The sequence below is a fragment of the Colletotrichum navitas genome (genome assembly GCF_030913465.1).
Source record: "Colletotrichum navitas strain CBS 125086 chromosome Unknown LY79scaffold_96, whole genome shotgun sequence".
In the NCBI taxonomy this organism is placed as follows: Eukaryota; Fungi; Ascomycota; class Sordariomycetes; order Glomerellales; family Glomerellaceae; genus Colletotrichum; species Colletotrichum navitas.
In genome coordinates this window covers 1-21,662 of record NW_026850642.1, presented here as the reverse complement: position 1 = coordinate 21,662, position 21,662 = coordinate 1, and the positions used below count along the sequence as shown (strand labels likewise).

Genomic DNA, 21,662 nt, shown 5'->3' with positions numbered 1-21,662 from the left:
ACACGAAACCCCCAAGCGGCGCAATGCTCTCACCCCGCCGTGCGAGAACCACCTCCGCCCTCCGACGGCCTTGACGCTTTGCTATCCCACAGACGTAGTCCCCCTCGAGCCAAACCGGCGTGATATCATTCGCGCTCGAGGGCCTCTCCTCCTTTGCCCCGGTACGTCTTCACCTATAGCTACAGCACTACCGGCGGCACCCGGCTGCGCCCTGCTCCGACTTCGTACCTCAGATGGTCAGCTCGCGTCGGGCCCGATGGCCGTGTAGTTCTCGCTCTTACCCTGGCGTCTCCCGGTGGGGGGACATGGACACTCACTTCGCAGTCTAGATACGGACGCTTCGAACTCGATTGTGGGAGCGAGATGGGGTGGAGGTGGTGTATGCCGATACCGCACCCGAGACGTGTCTCGAGCATGACGTGATGGGGCGTTTTGAGGCCGCGCTCCAGACGTCTCGCGAGCGGAGGAAGAGGATCCGGGCGGCGACGGTTGTGGATCCAAATTACCCGCTGGAGAGCCCTGGGTTTGTGGAAACGGATGCTTTCATGAGGCCTTCTCGAGCGTTATGCTGTTCCACAACCCCGTATAACCGTCTGTCGTGATTGTGACCGCCATGTTCGAGGACAGAACGTGGCATAATGGGTTCGTTTCCAAGTCCAATGGGAGGATCGCCGCGGCGCACGAGTTTGCGACCGAGAGGCTGTGAAACCCGGGGAAAGTGTATCTTGAGGTGAAAGCGGGGTTCTTTGTTTACATCGCCTTGTCACCGTTGCTGCCGCCTCCGGAGGGATATGAGTCTGACGTGGAACGGGAGTCTGCGTTGGCCGAAGTTTTTACTCGAAAAGGGTGTGTTTCTGCATCCTTGTGAAGAGTATTACCTCGCTCGCGCCCGGATGGCTTCGGTTGATGTACACTCGGCCAGAATAGATTGTCGGCGAAGGGCTGAAAAGGTGAATTGAAAACACTCACGACCAATTCTTGAGCTCATAAGGATGGAGAATCGGTGCCGCACTGGCAAGCTTGTCACGTCCCACCATGATGAGCAACCCCCCCTTTCTCCCTTCTGATGCGCATGGAGGACAGGATTTGGTCACATTGGAAGTATAAACAGCGGCGAGTGACATCAAATCTATGTTCAGATTAGTGTAGATATGTACAACGCCCCTTTCCGGGGGATTACGAAATTAAGTATAAGTCATGTACATGCTTAGGGCCATGCCTTTTGGTCTCATTAGCCATGCTTCTTCATCGTCATGTCATTCCTCCGGCTCCCAATCTAAAAGCGGTAGCGGCGGTTGTCGCTGCGGGGCCTACGGGTGCGGCCGGCACGCTTAGTATGGTTGAAGGTTTCCCACTCGTACGAGGCGAACATCCAGGGGCCGACGCCCTTGAGGTCGTTCATGGCGATGGGGACGGAGGTGTAGTACTCGAAGCTGGCGTCGCTGTTGAGCGAGCCGACCTCGACGGTGCCGTTCCAGTTGACGGTGCCGTTGGCGTTCTCGATGACAAAGGTGGTCAACTTCTTGTAGCCCTTGGCGGCGGCAGGAAAGTACTTGCGCGCGGGCAGCAGGCCGAGCTTGATGCCCTTGAGCCAGGAGAAGACGAAGAGGGCGGAGGCGGAGGACTCGATGTAGTTGCCGGGGCGGCCGACGTAGGGGGGGTCCATGACGATCCACCAGCCGCCGGTCCGGGCCTGGGCGTTCTTCAGGCCCTTGGCGAGGGTGGTGAAGTACTTGGACAGCTTGACAACGCCGGGGTGACCGCGGGGCAGCAGCTGGATGACCTCGAGAAGGGCGACGGAATACCAGCCGACGGCGCGGGACCAGGTGAGGGGGGAGGCGCCGGTGACCTGGTTGGCCCAGACGGCCTGCTTCGACTCGTCGAAGCCGTGGTAGAGCAGGTTGGTGGTGCGGTTGCGGGTGTGGGCGTCAATAACGTCGAACTGGTTGACAATGTCGTCCCAGGCGGTGGTGTTCTTGGCGTCGAAGAGAGAAGTCCACTTGGCGTAGAAGGTGTTAGCCATGAAGATGCCGTCGAGCCACATCTGATGATCGTAGTTAGGGCTACGGTGGAAGAAGCCGCCCTCCAGTGTGCGAGGGTGACGGTCCAGTTGATCGCGGATGGTCTTGGCGGCCGTCCTATACTTCTCCTCGCCGGTACGCTCGTACCACCAGAGGATGTTGTTGCCGATGCGGTACTCGTCCAGGGAGTACTTGGTGGGCTGCCATTTGGGGATGCTGCCGTTGGCGAGGACGACGCGCTCGTCGATGCGACCGCGGTACCAGTCGACGAGGGCCTCGTCCTTGGTGAGCTCGATGGCAGCCTCGAAGCCGTCGTAAAGGACAGCCTTGGTGTAGTGGAAGGGCTTCTTGTCGTCGATCTCGTGCTTGGTGAAGGATTCGGCGGTCCAGGCCAGGTACGGGCCAGCGGCCGCGGCGGCGGTCGCGAAAAAGAAAAGGGGCTTCATGGTGGGCTTGGCGGTCAGGAAACGAACGGCTGCGCCGGAACACCAGGAGAAGAGACGACAGCTGCTGTCGTGATAGAGATTGAAGCAAGCGTGAGACCGGATCTGAGCCGCCAAGCTTCCCAAGGTTAGCTAAGGCCTTGGGACAAGAGTTCTTTTTATTGGCATCTGAGTCGGAACCAAGCCGGTTCGGCACCATCGCCTTGAACGGGTTGTGGACTTTTTGTGATTTGATGAGAGGGTCCGTTGACGGGGGTCTGGGATTGTTTGGACGAGTCGGGGTGAACGGGAGCGAAGGGAGTGGGGTATTGCGCTTATTGATCGCCCATAGGAATCCATCAGATGCGAGAGCGAGGGGGAAACCCCGAGTCTCCATTGAGGTTGTCCTCCATGTCCATATGCGTCGAAGTATTGCATGTCTAGATGGCGATAATACAAGGGTATGGCTACGGGGCGGCTATCAGATGTGCGCCATCGACATGGTGGGAGCTTGTTCAAGAGCCAAGTACACTGACATGGTCCCCCTGACACCCCCGGCTCGGTGGCTCATCTCCGACCATGTCGAGTGCGGGCGAACAGGGGTGGGCGGAGAGTGGAAAAATAAGGTCCGGATCCAGTCGTCGACGGCAGCGAAAAGAGGCTCCCCGCTCCCGAGTCTTGGCGCATCCTGGGAAGATTGAATCAGGCCTGCCGGCCGTAGCAGCCAGCGTTGATAGCAGTTAGCAAAACCACATTGTACACATGTACGCGGCCCTGATGCTTTTGACAAGGCTCGCCTTCCCAATCGGCTTGAGCTTACGTGGGTCCCTGTACTTCGAATAAAGGCCAACGAGATTGCTCGTATCTGCTGGGCGAAGATTTTGACTCTGCCAACGCCTTGGTTGTTGGGAGCCTCTCGCATGTTCCAACTGACCAACTCGTCAATGGTCTGATCGACGTAGCGTGAAGGAGTATCGAGCCGGACGAGTTGAAGCTGAAAGGACTGTTGGTCTCGGCCTCCTTCGACCTCTGCACTAATGCAGCGCATGCTTCCTGGAAGAGACAGGGTGCCTCGACCGTTGCAACCCCCCTAATCGTTGACAAAGATTGTGTGAGCCCTTGACAGGACCATGGGTGCAATAACGACTCACACGTCCGCAATGATGAGTGGCGATTATTAACATAGTGCAGCAGCAGCAGCGGCGCTGTGGCAAACACCAGAGTTGGTCGTCAAAATTGTCTGTCTCGAACTAGTCGTGCCGCTAAGCCTTCCAAACTAAAACGGTTAAAGTAACCTTCCTCCGGATGACGACGGAAACCAACGAGCCTGGGATCATTCCGAGCAAACAAACGATGCAAAACCGGCATGGGGCTCCGGCGCGCCGAATGTAACTTTGGCCGATTGATTCCGAGACAACAGGCTTCGATAGATAGATAGATAGAAAACCCTGTAAATATGTACAATCCGAGCAGCCAGACCCGGACGCATCTTGGCGTCCCCCACCCTCCCTTCAGCGCAATCCGTGTAGGCAACCAAACAGAGGTTTCTCATGTTTATGAAAAACGCAGTCAATAGTACAAGACGGCTGAATGGGGATGGGTGCTCTGTTGCCGTCGCAATGGGCTCAGCCAGGTTGGTTGCGCCAACATCTAGATCACTACAGCATCTCACTACTTTTACAACACATGGACACTTTTGTGTCTTGAATGCTGCTGCGAAGAATGAAGATAGGAGAAGAGACCGAGAGAAAGATTGGACCCCTTGATGCTTAGGTAGCACCCATCCTTGTAGGAAGAGCTCTTATGACAGAAGCCCCTATCTTGATTAATCCCTCTTATCATATCAGTATAGATGTATATCTGGAGGTGAGAGGTGATATGCAGATATGCAGATATGCAGGTCTGGTGATAGACCTAGTCTTTATAAAAAAGAAATAAAAAAAAAGGGGGGCGGAGGGGGGGGGGGGGGCAAAGCAGGGCAATCCTAAGTAGAGCTGATGTTGAAAATACCCACAAGGTTCTTACGGTGGTTCTGACTGTACCATATGGATATCTCTGGCCGCTTACACCTTTCGGTCCCTGGGCCTCGTTGACTGCCAGGAAGGCCTGCAATATACAAAACAGGATATCCTTGGTTGGAAGGAGACGAAGACGGGCCGGCAGGCAGACGGCAGGAGCACTGACCAGTGACCGCGTACTCGTACCTACCTGCACAAAACATAATGGTAGCTAGAGGGTCACGCCATCAATGTGGCCCGAGCTCCTCCGCCATCAGACCGCATTACCTAATTACCTACCTAGGTATTTCCAGTATCCGTACAGACGGACGGAAGGTCAGATACCAGTAGACCAGTTCATGCTCACAGAGTTCGGCCTGCAGACTCTCGTCGATATCAGCAAGCAAATCGCGCTTGTCCGACTGCCTCAAACATGTTATCATCGGCCTCAATTGCTTCACACGCCACTACTTCGATAGACATTCCAGCACCCAAACGCTCATCAGGCAGGAGGAACCGGCCACAAGTGTGAGACGCGAACACGCCACCACGACCGACGATTGGACGTGGCGAGGCGGAGCTGAGACGAGACGGCACAGTTTGCAACGCTCGTTTTTTGGTCATTGGACGCGGGGAGACGGTGGATTTTGATTTTCAACTTCTCCATCACCAACATCATCAACCCAACCCGGCACTGCATCGCCTTCGGTTCCTTCCCCGCTTCTGCCTAGAGCTTAAGCACGAGCCACCACCGAAAATCGATGTCATTCCAACGTCTGTTGGACTTTCAAAGGTACAAATACAAGCCGTTGCCTCGTAAGGTCGGCAGGTACACTATCTATACTGACTGTATACACTGTTTGTTTAGAGGGCGTAAACCCCAATGGGAGAAACCGCTCTTGCACAAAACGTTGCCAACCGAGACGAACTCGGCACGCTATTATTGTAGTGGTCTATGGGTTCCCCCTGCCGGATTCGGACTCTCTGTTGAGCTTTTATCACCTTCCAGTAGCGTATCACCCACCACGTCCTGATCTGGGGATCGTCAACCTGCAGAAGCCGAGCGGTAGTCGCAGTCCTCAACGCACAACGCACCACCCCTCAGCCATGTCGCAACTCTCGCCGCCGTCGACTTGCAAGTCGTCGGCACCCATCGTTGTCGCCCTTGCCAACCCACAATCCACTTCGCCCTTCAACAAGGTCCCTCTCGAGGTCCTTCTCCGCATCTCTACCCTTCTCAACACCACGGAATTGGGCGCTCTACGCCTTACGTGTAGATCCATCGAGCAGTCCCTGTTCAACACCTTCATGAAGGAGTACTTCACCAAGCGCCAGTTCATGCTCACCGAGTCCAGCCTGCAGGCTCTTGTTGATATCAGCAACTCGCGCCTGTCCGACTGTCTCGACCACGTCATCATCGGGCTTAATTGCTTCACACGCCACTACTTCCCCCCGGGCAAGGAAGCTTGCGAAACTCGCTATCGCGAGGCCCAGGCCGATCACCTTGCTCTTGTCAACAGCGGCCACCATGTTGTTATGCTGACCGAGGCTTTTCGCAACCTGAAGAATCTCAAGACCGTTGGCATCCGCGACTACAACTCCAAAGCACGTGGTCTTCGCGATGGCTTTACAGCCGCATGGGCAAGCTACGGTGCCACCACTCTGGAGAAGGAGACGGAAGTCAATCTCTTCCGCGTCCCAATAGACGAGATCCAGGCCTATACGAACAAGGTCTTCGTTTCCGTCTTCACAGCACTCGGCAATGCCGGTGCACGCCCCAAGGCCTTTGAACTACTTCGCAAAGGCCACGGCGTCCCTTCAGACGACGCCTTCAACCTTTTTACCAAGTACCTCCAGCCAAAGGTCACCCCTGTTCTCCGGGGCCTGGAGACGTTTCTGTGCGTTGTGAACGTGGCAAACGGCCCGTTCCGCACCACAGCACCTATAGTCGGCGCCGACGACAATACGGCCTTCAGTCGGCGTCGGCACGACTATCTCCTGCGCCTCTTCCTGGGGCACATGCCCAATTTGAAGCACCTGAGGCTGAACTTCAGCCACCCCGGTAACAACTCGGACGCCGTCGACCACTTCATCAACTGGCTCGGCACCCCGATTTCCAAAACCGATAGATCATCGACGCTTGCAGCTTCCGACAGCCAGCTTCCGCCACCTCCTCCCCCCGTGGCATTTCCGCACGTCGAGGAACTCAACTTGGGTCTTGTGGATGTCGAGCCAAGGCGCCTGGTCCAGCTTGTCCGGAAGCTCTCGCCGACACTCAAGAGACTGACGCTTTGGAAGCTTACGCTGTGGAACAAAGCTGCCGAGGCCCAAAACCTTGACGAGCGACGCGACCACTACAAGGTCAACCTGTGGGCCAAGACGCTGAAAGCCCTGTGCGAGACATCCAACCTGAACTTGGACCACATCAAGATTGGCAGCCCTGCTCAACGTACCTTCATGACCAATACCAAGGTTTGGTTCCACAACAAGGACTCTCCCGACGACAAGGTGGACCTGAAGGAGTACACCGGCATCGATTGGAAACACTTCGTCGAAGAGCTAGTGGGGCAAGTGAAGGCAGAACTTCCGGTGGAGAGTGACGAAGACTTGGACGAATATGAAGTGACAGACTCGGAGCTGGACGAGGATATGGAAGGTGAGATGGAAGGTGAATAATTCCTCGACACGCGTTTGGCTTTTCACAGCACGCCCTTTTGTCCTTTCTCGTTCTAACATAGCCCGGGCCAGAAGATGAGCAGAGTGAGGGTGCATCATGGCTAACGATTGCACACTACCTAATTCAGCCGACTTGATGAACATATACTATGACACCAATGCCCACACGGACGAGATGCAAGAAGCGCTGGAGATGTGGGAGGACATGATCATGTACGAATCAGGCTTACTATGACAGCGATGCCTCCTACCCGGACGACATGCAAGACGCGCTGGAGACGTGGGAGGACATAGTAATTTACGAATCGGGCTTTCACCCGCTGATTGATGTTTTCATAGACGTTTGCCCTAGAGACGTAGATAGGCCGGAACAGAGGCCGACAATGGTCGTTAATGTTACGCTGGGTAGGTGGTCAGAAATGAGTTGATGAACAAGCTTTGTTACCTATCTACCAATGCGAATTTCCGAGGTGGCCAGAATGCTTTGTTATCCAAACAAGATAGTCAGAAACGAGGAGTAATCAAGAGGCCACCAAGGAGCCGCGCAGTCAAACGATGACGATTACCGTTCAGGTCCCGGGCTCCACCATCCAGGCAGCTAGGCCACTAAACTTACGAGATGCCAATGATGGGCTGGTCCGTGTGAGAATGGCTGGAGGGACGTCGTCGAGATGAAGCGATCCCCGATGCCGAGTCGTCACTTTATTGGATGACATGGCCACGAACTGGAGCTCAGATGGAGTCCATGGCAGGCAGGATAGGCCCGTATCTCCCTTGCACGTGAACACGCGATGGACCTCGACCGATACAGTGGCTCGTGCGCCAGGCACCAGCGGGGCAGGTGCCTGCAGCCCCTTGTTGGTTCTGTCGAAAGGAGCTGAAAGCGCACCTTGCCTTCCTCGGCCGGTGCCTTCAGGCCATCCATGGATGGCATGGGCTGGCGCTTCCTCGCCGAACGCCAAATAAAGTCGGCTCGCGTCTTCTTCTTTCTTTCTCCAAAGCTCCAAAGCTTCGATATTCAACTCGTTTCTCGTCCTCTCCAAATTTCTGTGCTCAGTCATCACCTTTGCTCTCAATTGAAATCCAATTCCCCTTGAAGACTACAGCCTCCCCCCTTCCTAAGGTCCTAGCGTCTGCCACAAGCTATCTCCACTTCCCATCACACCCACGATGCCACCGAGAAGATCGGCCCGGGCAGCTGCCAGCGCCAGTGCTGCGGCTACTCCCGCCCAAGTTGCTCAGCCATTGAACGGCGCTGTCATCGCCATCAGCGGCACCTTCGACAAGAAGCGCACCGAACTTGATTCCTGGCTCTCCTCCCTCGGCGCCAGTATCACAAAATCCATTACAAAGAAGACGACCCATCTTATTACCACCCCCGAGGACTTCAAGGCCCTCACCACGAAGGTCGTTTCTGCCCAGAAGAACGACATCCCCATCGTTAGCCTGCAGTGGGTCGAGGATTGCGAGTCTCAGGGTTCACTCCTCCCCCAGACTGGTTACGAGCTTGGCCAGCAAGCGGCCAAGCAGGCAACCCCTGCCCCAGCGACCAATGGGTCCAACAAAACACAGAAGAAAGGAGCCTCTTCACAGGCCGATGGCTCCCATCAAAACGCCTCGCAGTCGCAGTCGCAGGCCACTGCAGCAGTATCCAAGGCCAATGGCGCTAGCAAGAAGCGCACAAACTCCCAAGTCCAGTCCGACACTGAGAGCGATGCCAAGCCTGACGTCAAGAAGCAAAAAGCCGCCACCGGCCCCAAGGGCAAGAAGAAGAACACCGTTGACGCTGACGACAAGGCCGACGTGAAGAAGCAAGCCGATGCTACATCAGACGCCAAGGGTAAGGCGGCCGACAGTAGCCAGGTCACCTCCAAGGGACTCAGCATTCCCCTCGATGAGGGATGCAGGGTCCAGGGTACCGTCTACATTGCCCCTGACGGTGTCATTTACGACGCGTCGCTCAACCAAACCAATACCACGAACAATAATAACAAGTTCTATCGCATTCAGGTATGTGCATCCTGAACATCGCTCGTATCCGCCCGCCTTCATTTCTGACGCTTCCCAGCTCGTTCAAGATGGTACGACGTACAAAACGTGGACCCGTTGGGGCAGAGTCGGCGAATGGGGCCAGTGCGCGGTCCTTGGCAACGGTTCCCTCAATGACGCTCTGAGCAACTTCGAGAAGAAGTTCAAAGACAAGAGCGGTCTGGCCTGGGCTGACCGTGGAAACGATCCCAAGCCCAAAAAGTACGCCTTCATTGAACGTAGCTACGAGCCAGACTCGCACGACGCCGACGATGATGACGACGACGATGCTGCACATGCCGACAAAATCAAGGATGAGGAGTCCGATGAGAAGCCCGAGCCGGTTCAGTGCACGTTGGGGAAGCCTGTGGAGGAGTTGATGAGTCTGATTTTCAACCAGAAATACTTTCGCGACGCCATGACTTCCATGAATTATGACGCTAACAAGCTGCCTCTCGGCAAACTCAGCAAGGCCACAATTCTTCGCGGGTTCCAGGCACTCAAGGACATGGCTGAGCTCTTCAACGACTCCACACTTGCCGACTCCAAGTACGGCATGAGCGTGCCCGAAGCAACTGAGCATCTGTCGAACCTATACTACTCCCTGATCCCCCATGCCTTCGGTCGCAATCGCCCCCCCGTTATTCAGACTGGTGTGATGCTCCAGAAGGAGGTGGACCTGCTCGACAGTCTTTCAGACATGAAGATTGCGTCCGATCTTATGAAGGTCGACCGCAAGGTTCATGACATTCACCCTGCCGACAGGCAATACCAGGGTCTTGGAATGAAAGAGATGTCTCCTATTGATCCAAAGAGTTCAGAGTTTGCCCTCCTGTCCGAATACCTCCAGGGTTCCAAGGGCGCAACCCACAATGTCAATTACAAGATTGAGGATATCTTCCGCATCGAACGACAGGGCGAGCTAGATCGTTTCGAAAAGAGCGAATTCTCATCCATCAAGTCCGACCGGCGCTTGCTGTGGCACGGCTCTCGTGTAACCAACTTTGGTGGTATTCTCAGCCAGGGCTTGCGAATCGCGCCTCCCGAGGCTCCGGTGTCTGGATACATGTTCGGCAAGGGTATCTATCTTGCAGACATGTCTACCAAATCGGCAAACTACTGCGCCTCCGGTAGCTCTGGTGGTCAGGCTCTGCTGCTACTTTGCGAGGCCGAGCTTGGCGACCCGATGCAGAAACTCACCAACTCGAGTTACCATGCGGGCGAAACCGCTCGGGCGAACGGCATGTGGTCAACTTGGGGTCAGGGCATGGTTGGCCCGAGCCAGTGGGTGGATGCTGGCTCCGTCAATCCGTCCCTCAAGGGTGTCAAAATGGTGAGAATGTCCGGCGTGCGTCTTGATGCAAGAATTGTCACTAATCATCCTCGGATAGCCCGACGTGAGTGTGAAACCAGGCAACACCAACGTCCCCAATGCATATCTCATGTACAACGAGTACATTGTCTACGACCTTGCTCAGGTCCGCCTCCGATATCTATTCCGCGTCAAAATGTAGTATGGCTACCACTTCTTACGGAAGCTCGAGTGCGGTGCCACAGTTTGAGGTCAGCCTTACTTGAATGACATGTCTTGGTAATCTGAATGTGTTTGGCCCAAAGAAGAGGCCTCTTGGTTAGGTCCTCCGGCTAGAGACGATGGCGGCCGGCGTTATGGGGAAAAGGACAACTGATTTGCTAGTGTATATTATTAATTGATTGCTGAGATACCTTTTGTTGGGGTATTTCTTCCTTCTTACTACATTGATATTCTCCCTAACTTCACCGTTAATCGAGCTCAGCCCATGTTCGAGTCCAAAAATAATAATGACAGTTGGCTTGATTGAAGGCACACTCTGTAGGCCCCGGAAGTTGTTGGAGCCGCTGTCAGGAGCATCTCTGAAGGCGTTTCCGTTCCCAGACGTGATCTGTGCGGCTACAGTGTCTCCACTTCGTCGAGTGGCTCTAGTTTAACATGTACGCAGAACTATGAGTTGGCAGTCTGTAGCTTCGGCTACAAGAAAACGATCCTTTACGGCTCTCCGAGATCCGACCTACGCTACTGATAAGTCAGAAAGAAGACCTGACTTGATACAGTGCACAAAAGTTTACATCGAATTACAGTGTTGGCTCTGCGTCGCTAGGGGGATGTTGCGGAGTCTCTTCTCATTCATGGTGCTTGCTGCTGGAGACACTGATGGATACTACAGAGGCGAAAGTGCTGCTACAAGACTCGGAAAACGAAGGGCAAAAACACCACTCAACATCAGGGCCGTTCCAAGCGCCGCTTTTCGAGGATCTCGACCTTGGTCTAGTCAAACGAGAGAAAATACAACAAGTATCTGGGAAGAAGCTAAAACAATACGCTCTCTGAAGCTCGGCTGGATATCTAGCAACCAGTGTTCAAAGTCTGTTTCTCTTCCTTGGGATTCCACTGGAACTCGACCCTAAGCCTAAGGGATGCGCAGAAAGTGGGACGTTGTGCCGCTACCCCAATCAGGCAGGTACGTATCTCGGCGCGTTATTTCCCGCATGAAGGTACCTTATCAACAGGGCCCATCATTCCAGTCACATCATCACTTCTCCAAGACACATACACACATCAACGAACCAACCTTGTCCACCTGCAGAACCGACATCATTGGTTTCCCCGACACAAGCCGGAGACCATGGCGGCGCATTGGAAGTCGAGAGCTTGCATGCTCCTGGGCGCGGCGCTGGCAGCCGCCGGACTAGGGCCACAGCACCGCCTCATGAACCGTGAAGCATGGGACGCGATTCATTCGACGCCCCAACTCCAGATCGAGTCCGTTTCAGCCTTCTCCGAGTACCCAGAGTACAACTTCTCTGTGCCCATTGACCACTTCCACAACGATTCTCGTTACGAACCGCACTCTGACGACTACTTCAACCTTCGTTACTGGTTTGATGCGAAGTACTACCGCCCAGGAGGTCCTGTCATCATCTTGGCTGCCGGCGAGACGGATGGCAAGGACCGTCTGCCCTTCCTGGACCATGGCATCCTCTCCATTCTCGCCAAGGCCACTGGCGGCGTCGGCGTCGTTCTTGAACATCGCTACTATGGCAAGAGCTTTCCCGTCCCCAACCTCAGCACCGAGAACCTCCGCTTCTTGAGTACTGACCAGGCCCTTGCCGACACCGTCTATTTCGCGAAGCACATCAGCTTCCCCGGACACGAGGACCTGAACCTGACCGCTCCGGGAACCCCTTACCTTGTTTATGGAGGCTCCTACGCAGGTGCTTTTGCCGCTTTCCTGCGAAAGCTCTACCCTGATGTCTTCTGGGGCGGCATCTCTTCCTCCGGCGTCACGGCTGCCATCATCGACTATTGGGAGTACTACGAAGGTGCCAGACTATTTGCGCCTGGAGACTGTGCCGAGACAACCCAAAAGCTTACCCAGGTTGTGGACAACATTCTGCTTGCCAAGTCGGAGCAAGTGAAGCCTAGCTACGTGAGCCAATTGAAGGAGCTCTTTGGGCTTGGTCCGCTGCAAGACGATGATTTCGCTAGCACTATTTCTTATGGCATATCCGGCTTGCAATCAACGAACTGGGACCCCGCCTTGGACTCGACTGGCTTCGGAACCTACTGCGCCACCGTCAGCTCGGACAGCGTCCTGTTCGGCAGCACACGCCATCTTAGGCCCGCTGTCGAGGAGCTACTTTCCGTTAGCGGCGCCGATGTGAAGCTGACGAATCGCATGCTGAACTACGCCGGCTATGTGAGAAATTACGTCAAGAAAGGTTGCAGAGGCGGAGATCTGGTAAAGTGCTTTTCAAGCCGGAAAAGAGAGGACTACCAAAATATCAGCGTCCACCAAGGTTATGGGCGCAGTTGGTTTTATCAAGTGTGCACTGAGTAAGCGTTCCCAATCGTCTGCTAACTGTGATCTCGATGTTCTTGATCATGGCAAAGACTGACATGCGTCTTAAAGATGGGGCTACTTCCAGACTGGTTCCGGAGTACCCGAAAACCAACTCCCGCTTGTTTCCCGTGTCATCGACGTGGAGTATAGCTCCGTCTACTGTCGGGAGGCTTTCAACATCACCAAACCCCCCAACGTAGATGCTATCAACAAACATGGCGGGTTCAACTTCAGCTATCCGCGTGTTGCCATCGTTGACGGTGAGGCGGACCCATGGAGACCCGCTACGCCCCATAAGATTGGTCTGGACCGGAAGTCCACGACTAGCGAACCCTTTCTCCTCATCGAGCTGGGAGTTCACCACTGGGACGAAAACGGTGTGAAGCCCGAGGATGTCACTCCAGACTTCCCGCCCGCCTCTATCAAGAAAGTCCATGCTCAGGAAGTTGAATTCGTCACTGCCTGGATGAAGGAATGGAAAGATGCTCAGAGCCAAAGCAACAGCCCAGAAGGTTTGACATTCTAAGCCTTGCCATTGATGGATGATATACTGACAGGGTAACCAGAACCAGTGTTCGAAGAGCTTTAGTAAAGGATCGTTCAATGGGTTGGGTAGAACGAGACTCTTGGAGTGACTGAAAGGTGCATATTACCCATTCGCGTCCTCTACCGATGTTGCTAGTAGACTTTTCGAGTGCTCTTCAGAGTGCTTGAGAAGTTTGTTTCACCGCCCATATACAATACATTGAGTGGTACGGTCATGTAAGCGACTCATAGTTCAGTAATTAGTTAGGCAATCCGCAGTCTAAGCACTGGTTGCTTAGACCTGCAAGGTTTGCAGCATGGCAGTCAGCTTGTAGACCGGAGCGGATGTATAGAAGTGTTTTAATCAACAAAAAGCAATGAGTGGCCAGATATCCCTTGAAAGTAATCATGTTATTGAATCCCTGTTGCTAGCCTTCGACATGCACTGACAATTAGTAAAAAGAATGATACCTTGTATGAACTCCCTGGGCTTAAGCCTTGATTATGTTAGCAGCCTGTGAAAACTATCAGTGTCAGAGGGCCCTTGCTAAAGGCGGTACAGATCCCCAATGCTTTACGTCATAAGTAATGTTGTACTAAAGGGCTTGAGCAGCATCAGGAGGAACAAGAGTAAGACTGTGAAAGTGCCAGGCTGTGTAGCAGTTTTTAAAGAAATAATCAAATAGGGTGCCTCTACTTCTAATATATACTTTAATAATTACCAGTCTAATCTACACTAGTAGGCTAACAGCCTACCTTAGACAGCTGGAATCTAAGGCCTAACGTTTGAATTCTACCTATCAAGCACATATATAAAAGTTCTATTGTCTACTAGATCTAGTCTATCACTTAGGGGGTTAAGACAAGAGTGTTAGTTAGTATATCCTCTGGTATAAAATAGGCTCATGTCTTAAGTGCTTATAGCCCTAGGGGGTCTATTGAAATACTAGGCTATATAGTAGTGTTACGGGCTATGCCCGGTCAATTGGCATGGGCTGGAAGCCCATGGCAAGCGCCTTCATAAGTGCTGCCAAACAACGAGTCAGGGACTTGTACGGAGTAGTTACGTACCTTTTGACTATCCAACCGGATGGCTTAATGGGTAGTGCACGCCATTATGTCCGCCCACTGGGTCCACCCACTGAGCCCCATGTAATGGGTCACGGAAGGCATAGATTCGCTGGCAGCCGAACTACGCCCACATTAGTGGGCCTGGCCCTTCACAAGTAGTTATAAAAGATAGAAGTAAATAAAGATATCTCTACTTTTAATAAATACTTTAATAAATAATATACCTATATAGTAAGTAAGCTAATATAGTGAGCAAGCTACTTCCTTATTATACCTTAAAGAGTACTTTTTAAATATTTTTTTTTAAAAAAAAAAACTTATCTTCTGCAACCTGTTCTGCAACCCGTTCCAGATCCGATGGTCTTGAAACCCGTACTGGAGCCGGACTCGTTAACAAGTTAACACGTAAATTATCGGTAACTCCGAGAGGAGGGCAGGTGGGGCACCACAGATAGGAGTGGGAAGGAGGGATCGACTGGGAACGGGCAGTAAGCAAGACTGATGGAGTGGAGAACGAGATGCCGAAGCCAATATTCTGGAGCAAAGCCTTGGAATGAGGACAATCCAAGCCGTTACCGACCATCAAACAGGCGACATAACAAAGCAATTTCTGAAACACTATAAGGCTATGTTCTACTACCAATGTGTGGATAGGGCAACGATGTCAACATGGTGAACGTGGTGATGTTGTTGATGTGACGCGTAGATGGAGCGACAGTACTGTTGTGCAAGACGCCTATTGGTTGAAACCCACGCCGCCCCGCCGATTCGCTGGCACCGAGTGTATACACAGTAACGTAGAACTCAGTCTATACTCCGTACCTGCTTTCTAAAGGCAGTACAACCGGTTCAAAAGTTCTTACTGGGCCAAGGTACAATCTACCTTGTTAACACTACGGTACTGAGGATACAATAGGAAAACCACCCTGTGGCATTTATGACGTTGGTGCTGTAGATCGCTGGAAGTGAAATAAATAGGGACTAAGCCTTCTTTCTCATTCCGGGAATATCCTATCTTATCTGTGCTGTGCTGGCTATCCTGCCTTCCCCTTGCGCTGGCTACGGAGCATCTGCATTAATATACAACTACCTGCAGGTTCAGATTAAAGTTTGAGTTTGGTTCCAGAAATTACTGTGGCTAGTCATGCAAACTTCACTAGCATGAAGTGCGTATACCCCTATTGTGGATGCTAGGTACGCTGCCTACTTAAGGGCAAGTAAAGTACAGCACATTCGACGGGGTTAATTCTGCTTTTTCAATACTCCAACCAGATTTGCAGAACAACACAACGCTTTGTCATCAAAATGCAGTTCAAAAACATTATATTCGTTCTTGCTACCTTTGTAGTCGCATCCTTTGCTCTCCCTGCCGAGGACGCTCATGTGGCTGCTCGCCAATTAGTTACCTGCTCACCGTACGTTGATTTACCTAAAAGGAGGGGGAAAGTCTTGATAACAAAAGGGAATTACTAACAAAAATTTGGACTCCAGTGGTTGTACTCCACAGGGTGAAGACTGTATTTGCGGCGGACAACCTTGAGAAGCCCTTTTGACGGCAAACATGATCCTTCTTCTGATTGGAAAGATGTGGTAGATATAGAGAAAGGAGAATTTTATTAAGAGGCAGTGGTTTTTCAACAAATTCTCATATACTTGTCTGTGTGTCAAGTCACTCATAACCTGTTGGCTCATGCGCAAACGAGCTTCTCTTCTTCGTCCGCCTCCCCCCATCACACCATACCATGTCGCCGAGCGCGCAGTTGGCTTCCACCTCCCACGTCTAGAGTGTAGTTGCCTCCACAGTAGGATACGCGCAATGGCCCCGGAAGTCGTAGGTGGATGGCAGGCGGAAGGACTCCATAAATTCCCAGCGGTGGCATCAACTTGATCATGTTCATGCGCGCAGCGCCCTGCTTATTGTATAGCGATTCTCGACCTATTATCTGCTGGTTGCATCTTTCCCGTCCATGACGCACCAAGTTTTAATTTGTTATCAACGCCGTGTGAAACTTGCACATTCTTCGCGGCCAACGGGCATGTGTTGGCGGCCGATGGGCAACTTGGCTGCAGGCTGGTTCTAACAAACGTAGTTGGTCATACCGAGCTTCAACTAAACCAGGAATCTTTATTGTGTGACGACGACCATATCTAATTATAGCTTGACCAGCAGTTAGTTACTATGCAAACAGGCGGCGTCTCTGCACTATTGAATAGCGCTAGTCAAAACCTTCATTCTAATGAAATGAATTATGCTGTCATCCGTTATCCGCAACTCCTCTTCGTTCTGCTCAAAACGTTAGCGAAACGTTCGAGGGTAGTGTTTTTACTTCAATCTGAAGGCCTGGGTGTAAGTGTTGCCCGTTCACTTGGTCCAGAAGGCAAGCTAACTATGGTGGTCCAGCACGGTTGGGGAACCCACCCATCGCTCTGCGTGGCTAAGGCTTTTCAAAGATATTTCGATGAAGACGCTCTACCGGAACCTGGAACAAAGTGCAAGACCGACTTTGCTGCTTTCTATATTACAAACACCTCATGGGACAAGCTCCTACCACAGCTTGGTTTCGAGCCAGTGACCCGGAGGAGCAATCAACTTCATGACTAAGAAAGTGTGAAGCGAGGAATGTTATGAAATCGGGAATATCATCGTGTGGCAAGTACTAGTGGGTGTCGCCATAGATATGTTTTACCACAAGCACATACCGCTTCAGATGGGTGTTTGGGCCTGGCATCATCCCTATAGTATTCAGACGAACAAGACACGTAGAAGGTACTAGAAAAAATAATTCATTGTGAAATGCCTTCTATGGTACATTCGGGGGGGGGGGGGGGGGGGGGGGGACTCTGAAAAAGAACGTCTGGTTTGGACTTTGAACTATGGTGTTCTGTATTCCGCAGCTGTGGCTTTCCGCCTCCTAAAACCCTAAGATACCAACGCGTAAGGCTGGTCAAAGCAAGTATCCCAATTTGTGTCGTCTTTATCCCAGAATCTGCGCATTATCCCTTTAGCGTGTACAGAGAGCGGTGAGCCCATGTCTTTACCCTGGCCCACAAACAGTTCTCCTACAAGTCGCCGTTTGTCTACCCTTACACCCGCTTCAACACCCGCAACGATTAATGGCCACTGAATTGACTTCTTCAATACTTCATATTTTTCCGCCTTCTCCAATAAATAGTACAGTCTGTCGCTGTGTGCAGTTCTTACAACTGCAAGGTGGTGTGTGCTGGGAAGGATTCCAAGGCTCTGCATGGAGGAGATACAGAAGATGGCGACAGCGGATTGATACATGAACTCAACCATGTCATTTAATTCCTTGTTTGCGTAGAAACCACCACTGGTCTCTGGGTTGAAGCTCTCAATTCTGTTGATGATCTCGTATGCAGTGATTCTTGCTGTTTCTTTGCTCATCAGCCCAGTTGAGGTCTGCAATCGGAGATGGTTGATCCGAATCATTTCCATAAAAAGCGGCATTGGAAAGGGTAAGTATGGGTGCAACCCTAGAGGGTATAATTCTTCTACCAAATCCATGAGTTCTTCATGAGGACAGATGACCACTTGATCGAAGGATGGGCTCGTTGTATTTGCAGCTATCATCGATCTAGGAGTTCGCGTTAGCTTCATCATAATTCTCGATCGAATCTCCTCAACTCACATCAGAAATGCTAGAAGCATGGGACTCAAGTGTTTCGAGGACTTGTTCCATCCTGTCGCACCACCGCGACATGCAAGCATGGCGAGAAGTCCAGAGGCATGGTGTTTCCAATTTGGCGATATGCATGATACAATCTGTCAAGTGTCAGAACATCATCAAATACATATAATTTTGTGCAACTTACTTCCGACTCAAGCAGTAGAATGACACCTGTAAGTACAGCATCGGTACTCTGTGTCTTCTCGTTGGCGATGTCTTCGTTAAGGGCCCGGATAGAAATCCCCCGGTGGTGATGCAGCCGAGCTTGAGCATGTTTCGCGGAAGGACAGTCGAATTTCCAGTCCATCTGGACACGCATCCGATGTTGATACGCAATAGACACTAGGTTATGTGCAATGGCCGTCGGCAAGTATTTGACAACCTTCAAAGGTATCTCACCAATGTAAACGTTCGCATTCCCCGTGTGCCCAGCTTTAGTGTACGGGTAGAAAACCTGATTGTCTAACAAGTAGAGAATCAGCTCAAAGTCCTGTGGTCGCTGACGGCCACTTGCAGAAAGTGGGCCGATGGAGAATAGCCCGTTAATAGGTCCCGGGAGAACTTGACTCACAGTATTGAACGGCATCATAGACGTCACACACGTCCGTCCTTAGATCTGAGTGGAAGAGGCATTCAACGCCCTTGAACATCTCTTTTTCTTTCTCACTTAGAATTCTTCCCATGCCCTTCGCTAGTGTCTTCTGTTTTGCCTTAACGGACTTCCCAAGGCCGCTTTCTTTTTCTGTGCTGCGAGGCTTGCGGCGGGTGCGGCAGGTAACCCTGCCAGGTGCCAGCCAAGTGAGCGGTTTCTTATCGTCGTAGCCAGGGCAAACAATGCCTGCCACTCGACACTTGTTGCAGATCGGTTTGGTAGCGTCACAAACTAGACGTCTCCGAAGGCATTCCCAACAACGGTGACGTTCAGGAGCTTCCGGTGACGAAGGAGGCAATGCGGGGCCCGTTACGGTTAAGGTTGTTGACGACATTTGGGGCCGATGCGTGGATCCGTCCAATGTAGTTGGTTGCAGACAATCTCTTGCCCTATCGGAACATGGAGTAGAAACGATGTCAAATAGAGTAATATGAAGTCTACGGGACAAATTGTGATCGTGAGAGGCTCGGACCCATAAAGGCTTGAGGATCTTAAGTATCCTACCCTCTGGGCGTGGATGATGCCTAGCTACCATCGCAATGCCCACCACGGGATGGGACGCCACCCTTGGCGGGCGGTCTTGGCCAGGGTTTTCTCCTAATGGGGTAAAGAATGTCTCGTTGTACTTCGCCACGGGTGGGTCATGAGCAACCGCCGATTCGCCTGTGTCCATTCTGTCAGCCCTGAGACACTCGATGACCAACGAATCAGTCGGCTTGTATGCCGCATTTCGCTGTACACTAGTGCCAACAATGTCTTGGATACGTTGGCGGTGTCCCCCGGTGAGGCTGATTAGACGGGCAAGCAACGTTGCAGGATCGCTTGCTCAAATGCAGGAGCAGAAGAGGGGGCAGCTGTGCTATTAACGACTCGTTCATGTCCGAATCATCGGCTGATGATTGTCAGTGAGGTGGTTCAATTCCGGCGAATGCTCCAGAATAATCAATCAAGCTTTCAGTACTCCGTACCATCGAGCAACTTTTGCATTTAAGATTTCTATTGGAAGATCAGAGACCCATTTTTACTTAGAGCCTGATCGATGACTGCGTTAGAAGTGCGTTAACGGCCGTACCGCAACAAGAAAATACATAGGGTTGGGGTTAACGAGAGTTTGCTGCCAGGTCAAATCGTTTGCAGATTGGCAAATCGAAATGCTTCTGCTGCACGAGGCCATGCCCCTTCGAGCGAATGCGGAAATTCGACCTGCATAAAAATGCCATTCAACCTCATGGGAATTTCGACCTATAAGCAGATAAGACACAGCTGGAATACGAAGCATTGTGCTCGGTCCACGTCCCGGCAAAGTTGCTCGTGGGACGCGGTCCAACTGCCCGGGCCATGGAAAAATAGTCGCTTATCCCTAGCATATCTGAGGTACCTGGGATAGAGGTTAGTCGCCCCAGTGGCACAGCCGTCGGCCATGAGGCCATACGTAAATATCTAAAGTATCTTTTACTGAGCATACTATCGGCTCTCGGAGGATGTAATCAAACTGATCTAATAAGCATTCAACTTTAAATGTATTGTTCTCCTGTTTCAAGGCGACTGTAGCCTAACATATGGTGTGCAATTATGTCTAGGCCCTGAATACCCATCCCAACCTTGAGTCCGCATTGCAGAATATCTTATGGCTGTGGGATAGAAGTGAGTCGTCTCACGAATGCTTTATAAAACCATGATTCTCCCTTCGACCAAACACACTTGCACTTGCGCACGTACTGCATCTGCGACAACACGTGTACTCATAGCACACATACCATTGCCGTAATCTCCTCGCTCTGAAGAATGGATGCAGTTGTAGCGAAAATCAGGATGAGTACGGTGTGGCTGAAGGCGCGTGACGCTTTAGCTCGGGAGCTAGCTGTTACTACAATTCTCAAACCTTCGAGAGCATTGCTTGATAAGCGTTACCGGATCTCAAAATTTGACTATATGCTTGGAAAAATATCCTTGCTAGCGGAAGCGTTCGATCTTGAGGATGAGCCAGCATCCGAAGAAGAGCCGGGATTTGGAGGAGGGCTAGCACTCGTGGCACATATGGAGCCAGAACCAGAACCAGAGTCATAGCCAGGACTGGATCCTAGCCAAGGGCCGGCACTACCACTTGGACACTTGAAGGGGGTGCTCTAAGGCTCTGTGGCAGGCTGGGTGATAGTTGCAGTGATCGTAGTCGGGCCACAGGTGTAATAGCAGGTTCGAAACTCCTCAGAAAAGCCAAAGGGCACTTTTATTGAGAGAACAGTGGGCAAGAAAGGGACGCCTTCATAAACCTCAGTACGTTTGTATTTCTGCCTGGTGATTCCAGTGGAGCAGAATCCGTCGTACTCAGTGGTGTACTTGACGATTTGGGTATAGTCGTTAAAGCCGCAGGTGTCAACTTGTAGGCCTCGATCTCCATGCCAGTAGGTCCCCCAGTAACGAAAGCCGGGTGTATAGTCGGGGTCGGAGCGCATTTAGGGCATTTTGGGAGTCCGCCGGGGGCTGTATAATAGCACTGGGTCACGGTGGCGGTGCGGACTGTGAGGATGACCTACTGGGCAATGACAGTATAGTTTAAGGTGAGTCTAGCCACCGCGACGTAAAGCTTTTGACGCATCTTTGTTGCGTTTGGCTTCTGAAAATGACTGCAGGGGCAGCTATTAATTATAAGAGGGAAAGAAGGCGTGTAGATGAAGGGATGGTCAGAAAAGTCTGTGTTGA

The 21,662-nt window shown here is 52.0% G+C and overlaps 8 protein-coding genes across 8 annotated transcripts; 4 read left to right on the top strand and 4 right to left on the bottom strand.

Moving 5' to 3' along the window:
* Nucleotides 1-1,276: 1,276 nt before the first annotated feature.
* On the bottom strand, nucleotides 1,277-2,467 carry LY79DRAFT_526131 (family 88 glycosyl hydrolase; the record flags this gene model as incomplete). Its single annotated transcript, XM_060555808.1, has 1 exon — nucleotides 1,277-2,467. One exon carries the CDS (start codon nucleotides 2,465-2,467, stop codon nucleotides 1,277-1,279), a length of 1,191 nt encoding a protein of 396 aa, XP_060408871.1.
* Nucleotides 2,468-2,760: 293 nt separating this feature from the next.
* LY79DRAFT_415111 (uncharacterized protein) lies at nucleotides 2,761-3,936 on the bottom strand. Its single transcript, XM_060553123.1, has 2 exons — nucleotides 3,595-3,936; nucleotides 2,761-3,533 (listed from the first exon to the last, which is right to left on the bottom strand). The coding sequence occupies exons 1-2, from the start codon at nucleotides 3,625-3,627 to the stop codon at nucleotides 2,925-2,927; spliced, it is 642 nt and encodes a 213-aa protein (XP_060408870.1). The 5' UTR covers nucleotides 3,628-3,936; the 3' UTR covers nucleotides 2,761-2,924.
* Nucleotides 3,937-5,856: 1,920 nt separating this feature from the next.
* On the top strand, nucleotides 5,857-7,831 carry LY79DRAFT_568935 (uncharacterized protein). The gene is made up of 2 exons (XM_060559013.1): nucleotides 5,857-7,108; nucleotides 7,245-7,831. The coding sequence occupies exons 1-2, from the start codon at nucleotides 5,977-5,979 to the stop codon at nucleotides 7,349-7,351; spliced, it is 1,239 nt and encodes a 412-aa protein (XP_060408869.1). The 5' UTR covers nucleotides 5,857-5,976; the 3' UTR covers nucleotides 7,352-7,831.
* Nucleotides 7,832-8,286: 455 nt separating this feature from the next.
* On the top strand, nucleotides 8,287-10,658 carry LY79DRAFT_526164 (poly polymerase catalytic domain-containing protein; the record flags this gene model as incomplete). The annotated part of the gene is made up of 3 exons (XM_060555812.1): nucleotides 8,287-9,126; nucleotides 9,185-10,477; nucleotides 10,536-10,658. The coding sequence occupies 3 exons, from the start codon at nucleotides 8,287-8,289 to the stop codon at nucleotides 10,656-10,658; spliced, it is 2,256 nt and encodes a 751-aa protein (XP_060408868.1).
* Nucleotides 10,659-11,724: 1,066 nt separating this feature from the next.
* Nucleotides 11,725-13,939, top strand: LY79DRAFT_616792 (serine carboxypeptidase S28). The gene is made up of 3 exons (XM_060562006.1): nucleotides 11,725-13,018; nucleotides 13,095-13,537; nucleotides 13,592-13,939. Exons 1-3 carry the CDS (start codon nucleotides 11,808-11,810, stop codon nucleotides 13,612-13,614), a joined length of 1,677 nt encoding a protein of 558 aa, XP_060408867.1. The 5' UTR covers nucleotides 11,725-11,807; the 3' UTR covers nucleotides 13,615-13,939.
* Nucleotides 13,940-16,781: 2,842 nt separating this feature from the next.
* LY79DRAFT_568925 (uncharacterized protein) lies at nucleotides 16,782-17,336 on the top strand (the record flags this gene model as incomplete). The annotated part of the gene is made up of 2 exons (XM_060559012.1): nucleotides 16,782-16,968; nucleotides 17,023-17,336. Coding segments are annotated over exons 1-2 (365 nt in total), but the record flags the coding sequence as incomplete, so codon positions are not given.
* Nucleotides 17,337-17,454: 118 nt separating this feature from the next.
* Nucleotides 17,455-19,777, bottom strand: LY79DRAFT_568921 (fungal-specific transcription factor domain-containing protein). Its single transcript, XM_060559011.1, has 4 exons — nucleotides 18,882-19,777; nucleotides 18,456-18,772; nucleotides 18,272-18,405; nucleotides 17,455-18,217 (listed from the first exon to the last, which is right to left on the bottom strand). Exons 1-4 carry the CDS (start codon nucleotides 19,633-19,635, stop codon nucleotides 17,542-17,544), a joined length of 1,881 nt encoding a protein of 626 aa, XP_060408865.1. The 5' UTR covers nucleotides 19,636-19,777; the 3' UTR covers nucleotides 17,455-17,541.
* Nucleotides 19,778-21,088: 1,311 nt separating this feature from the next.
* On the bottom strand, nucleotides 21,089-21,415 carry LY79DRAFT_583766 (uncharacterized protein; the record flags this gene model as incomplete). Its single annotated transcript, XM_060560355.1, has 1 exon — nucleotides 21,089-21,415. One exon carries the CDS (start codon nucleotides 21,413-21,415, stop codon nucleotides 21,089-21,091), a length of 327 nt encoding a protein of 108 aa, XP_060408864.1.
* Between the last annotated feature and the right edge of the window lie 247 nt (nucleotides 21,416-21,662).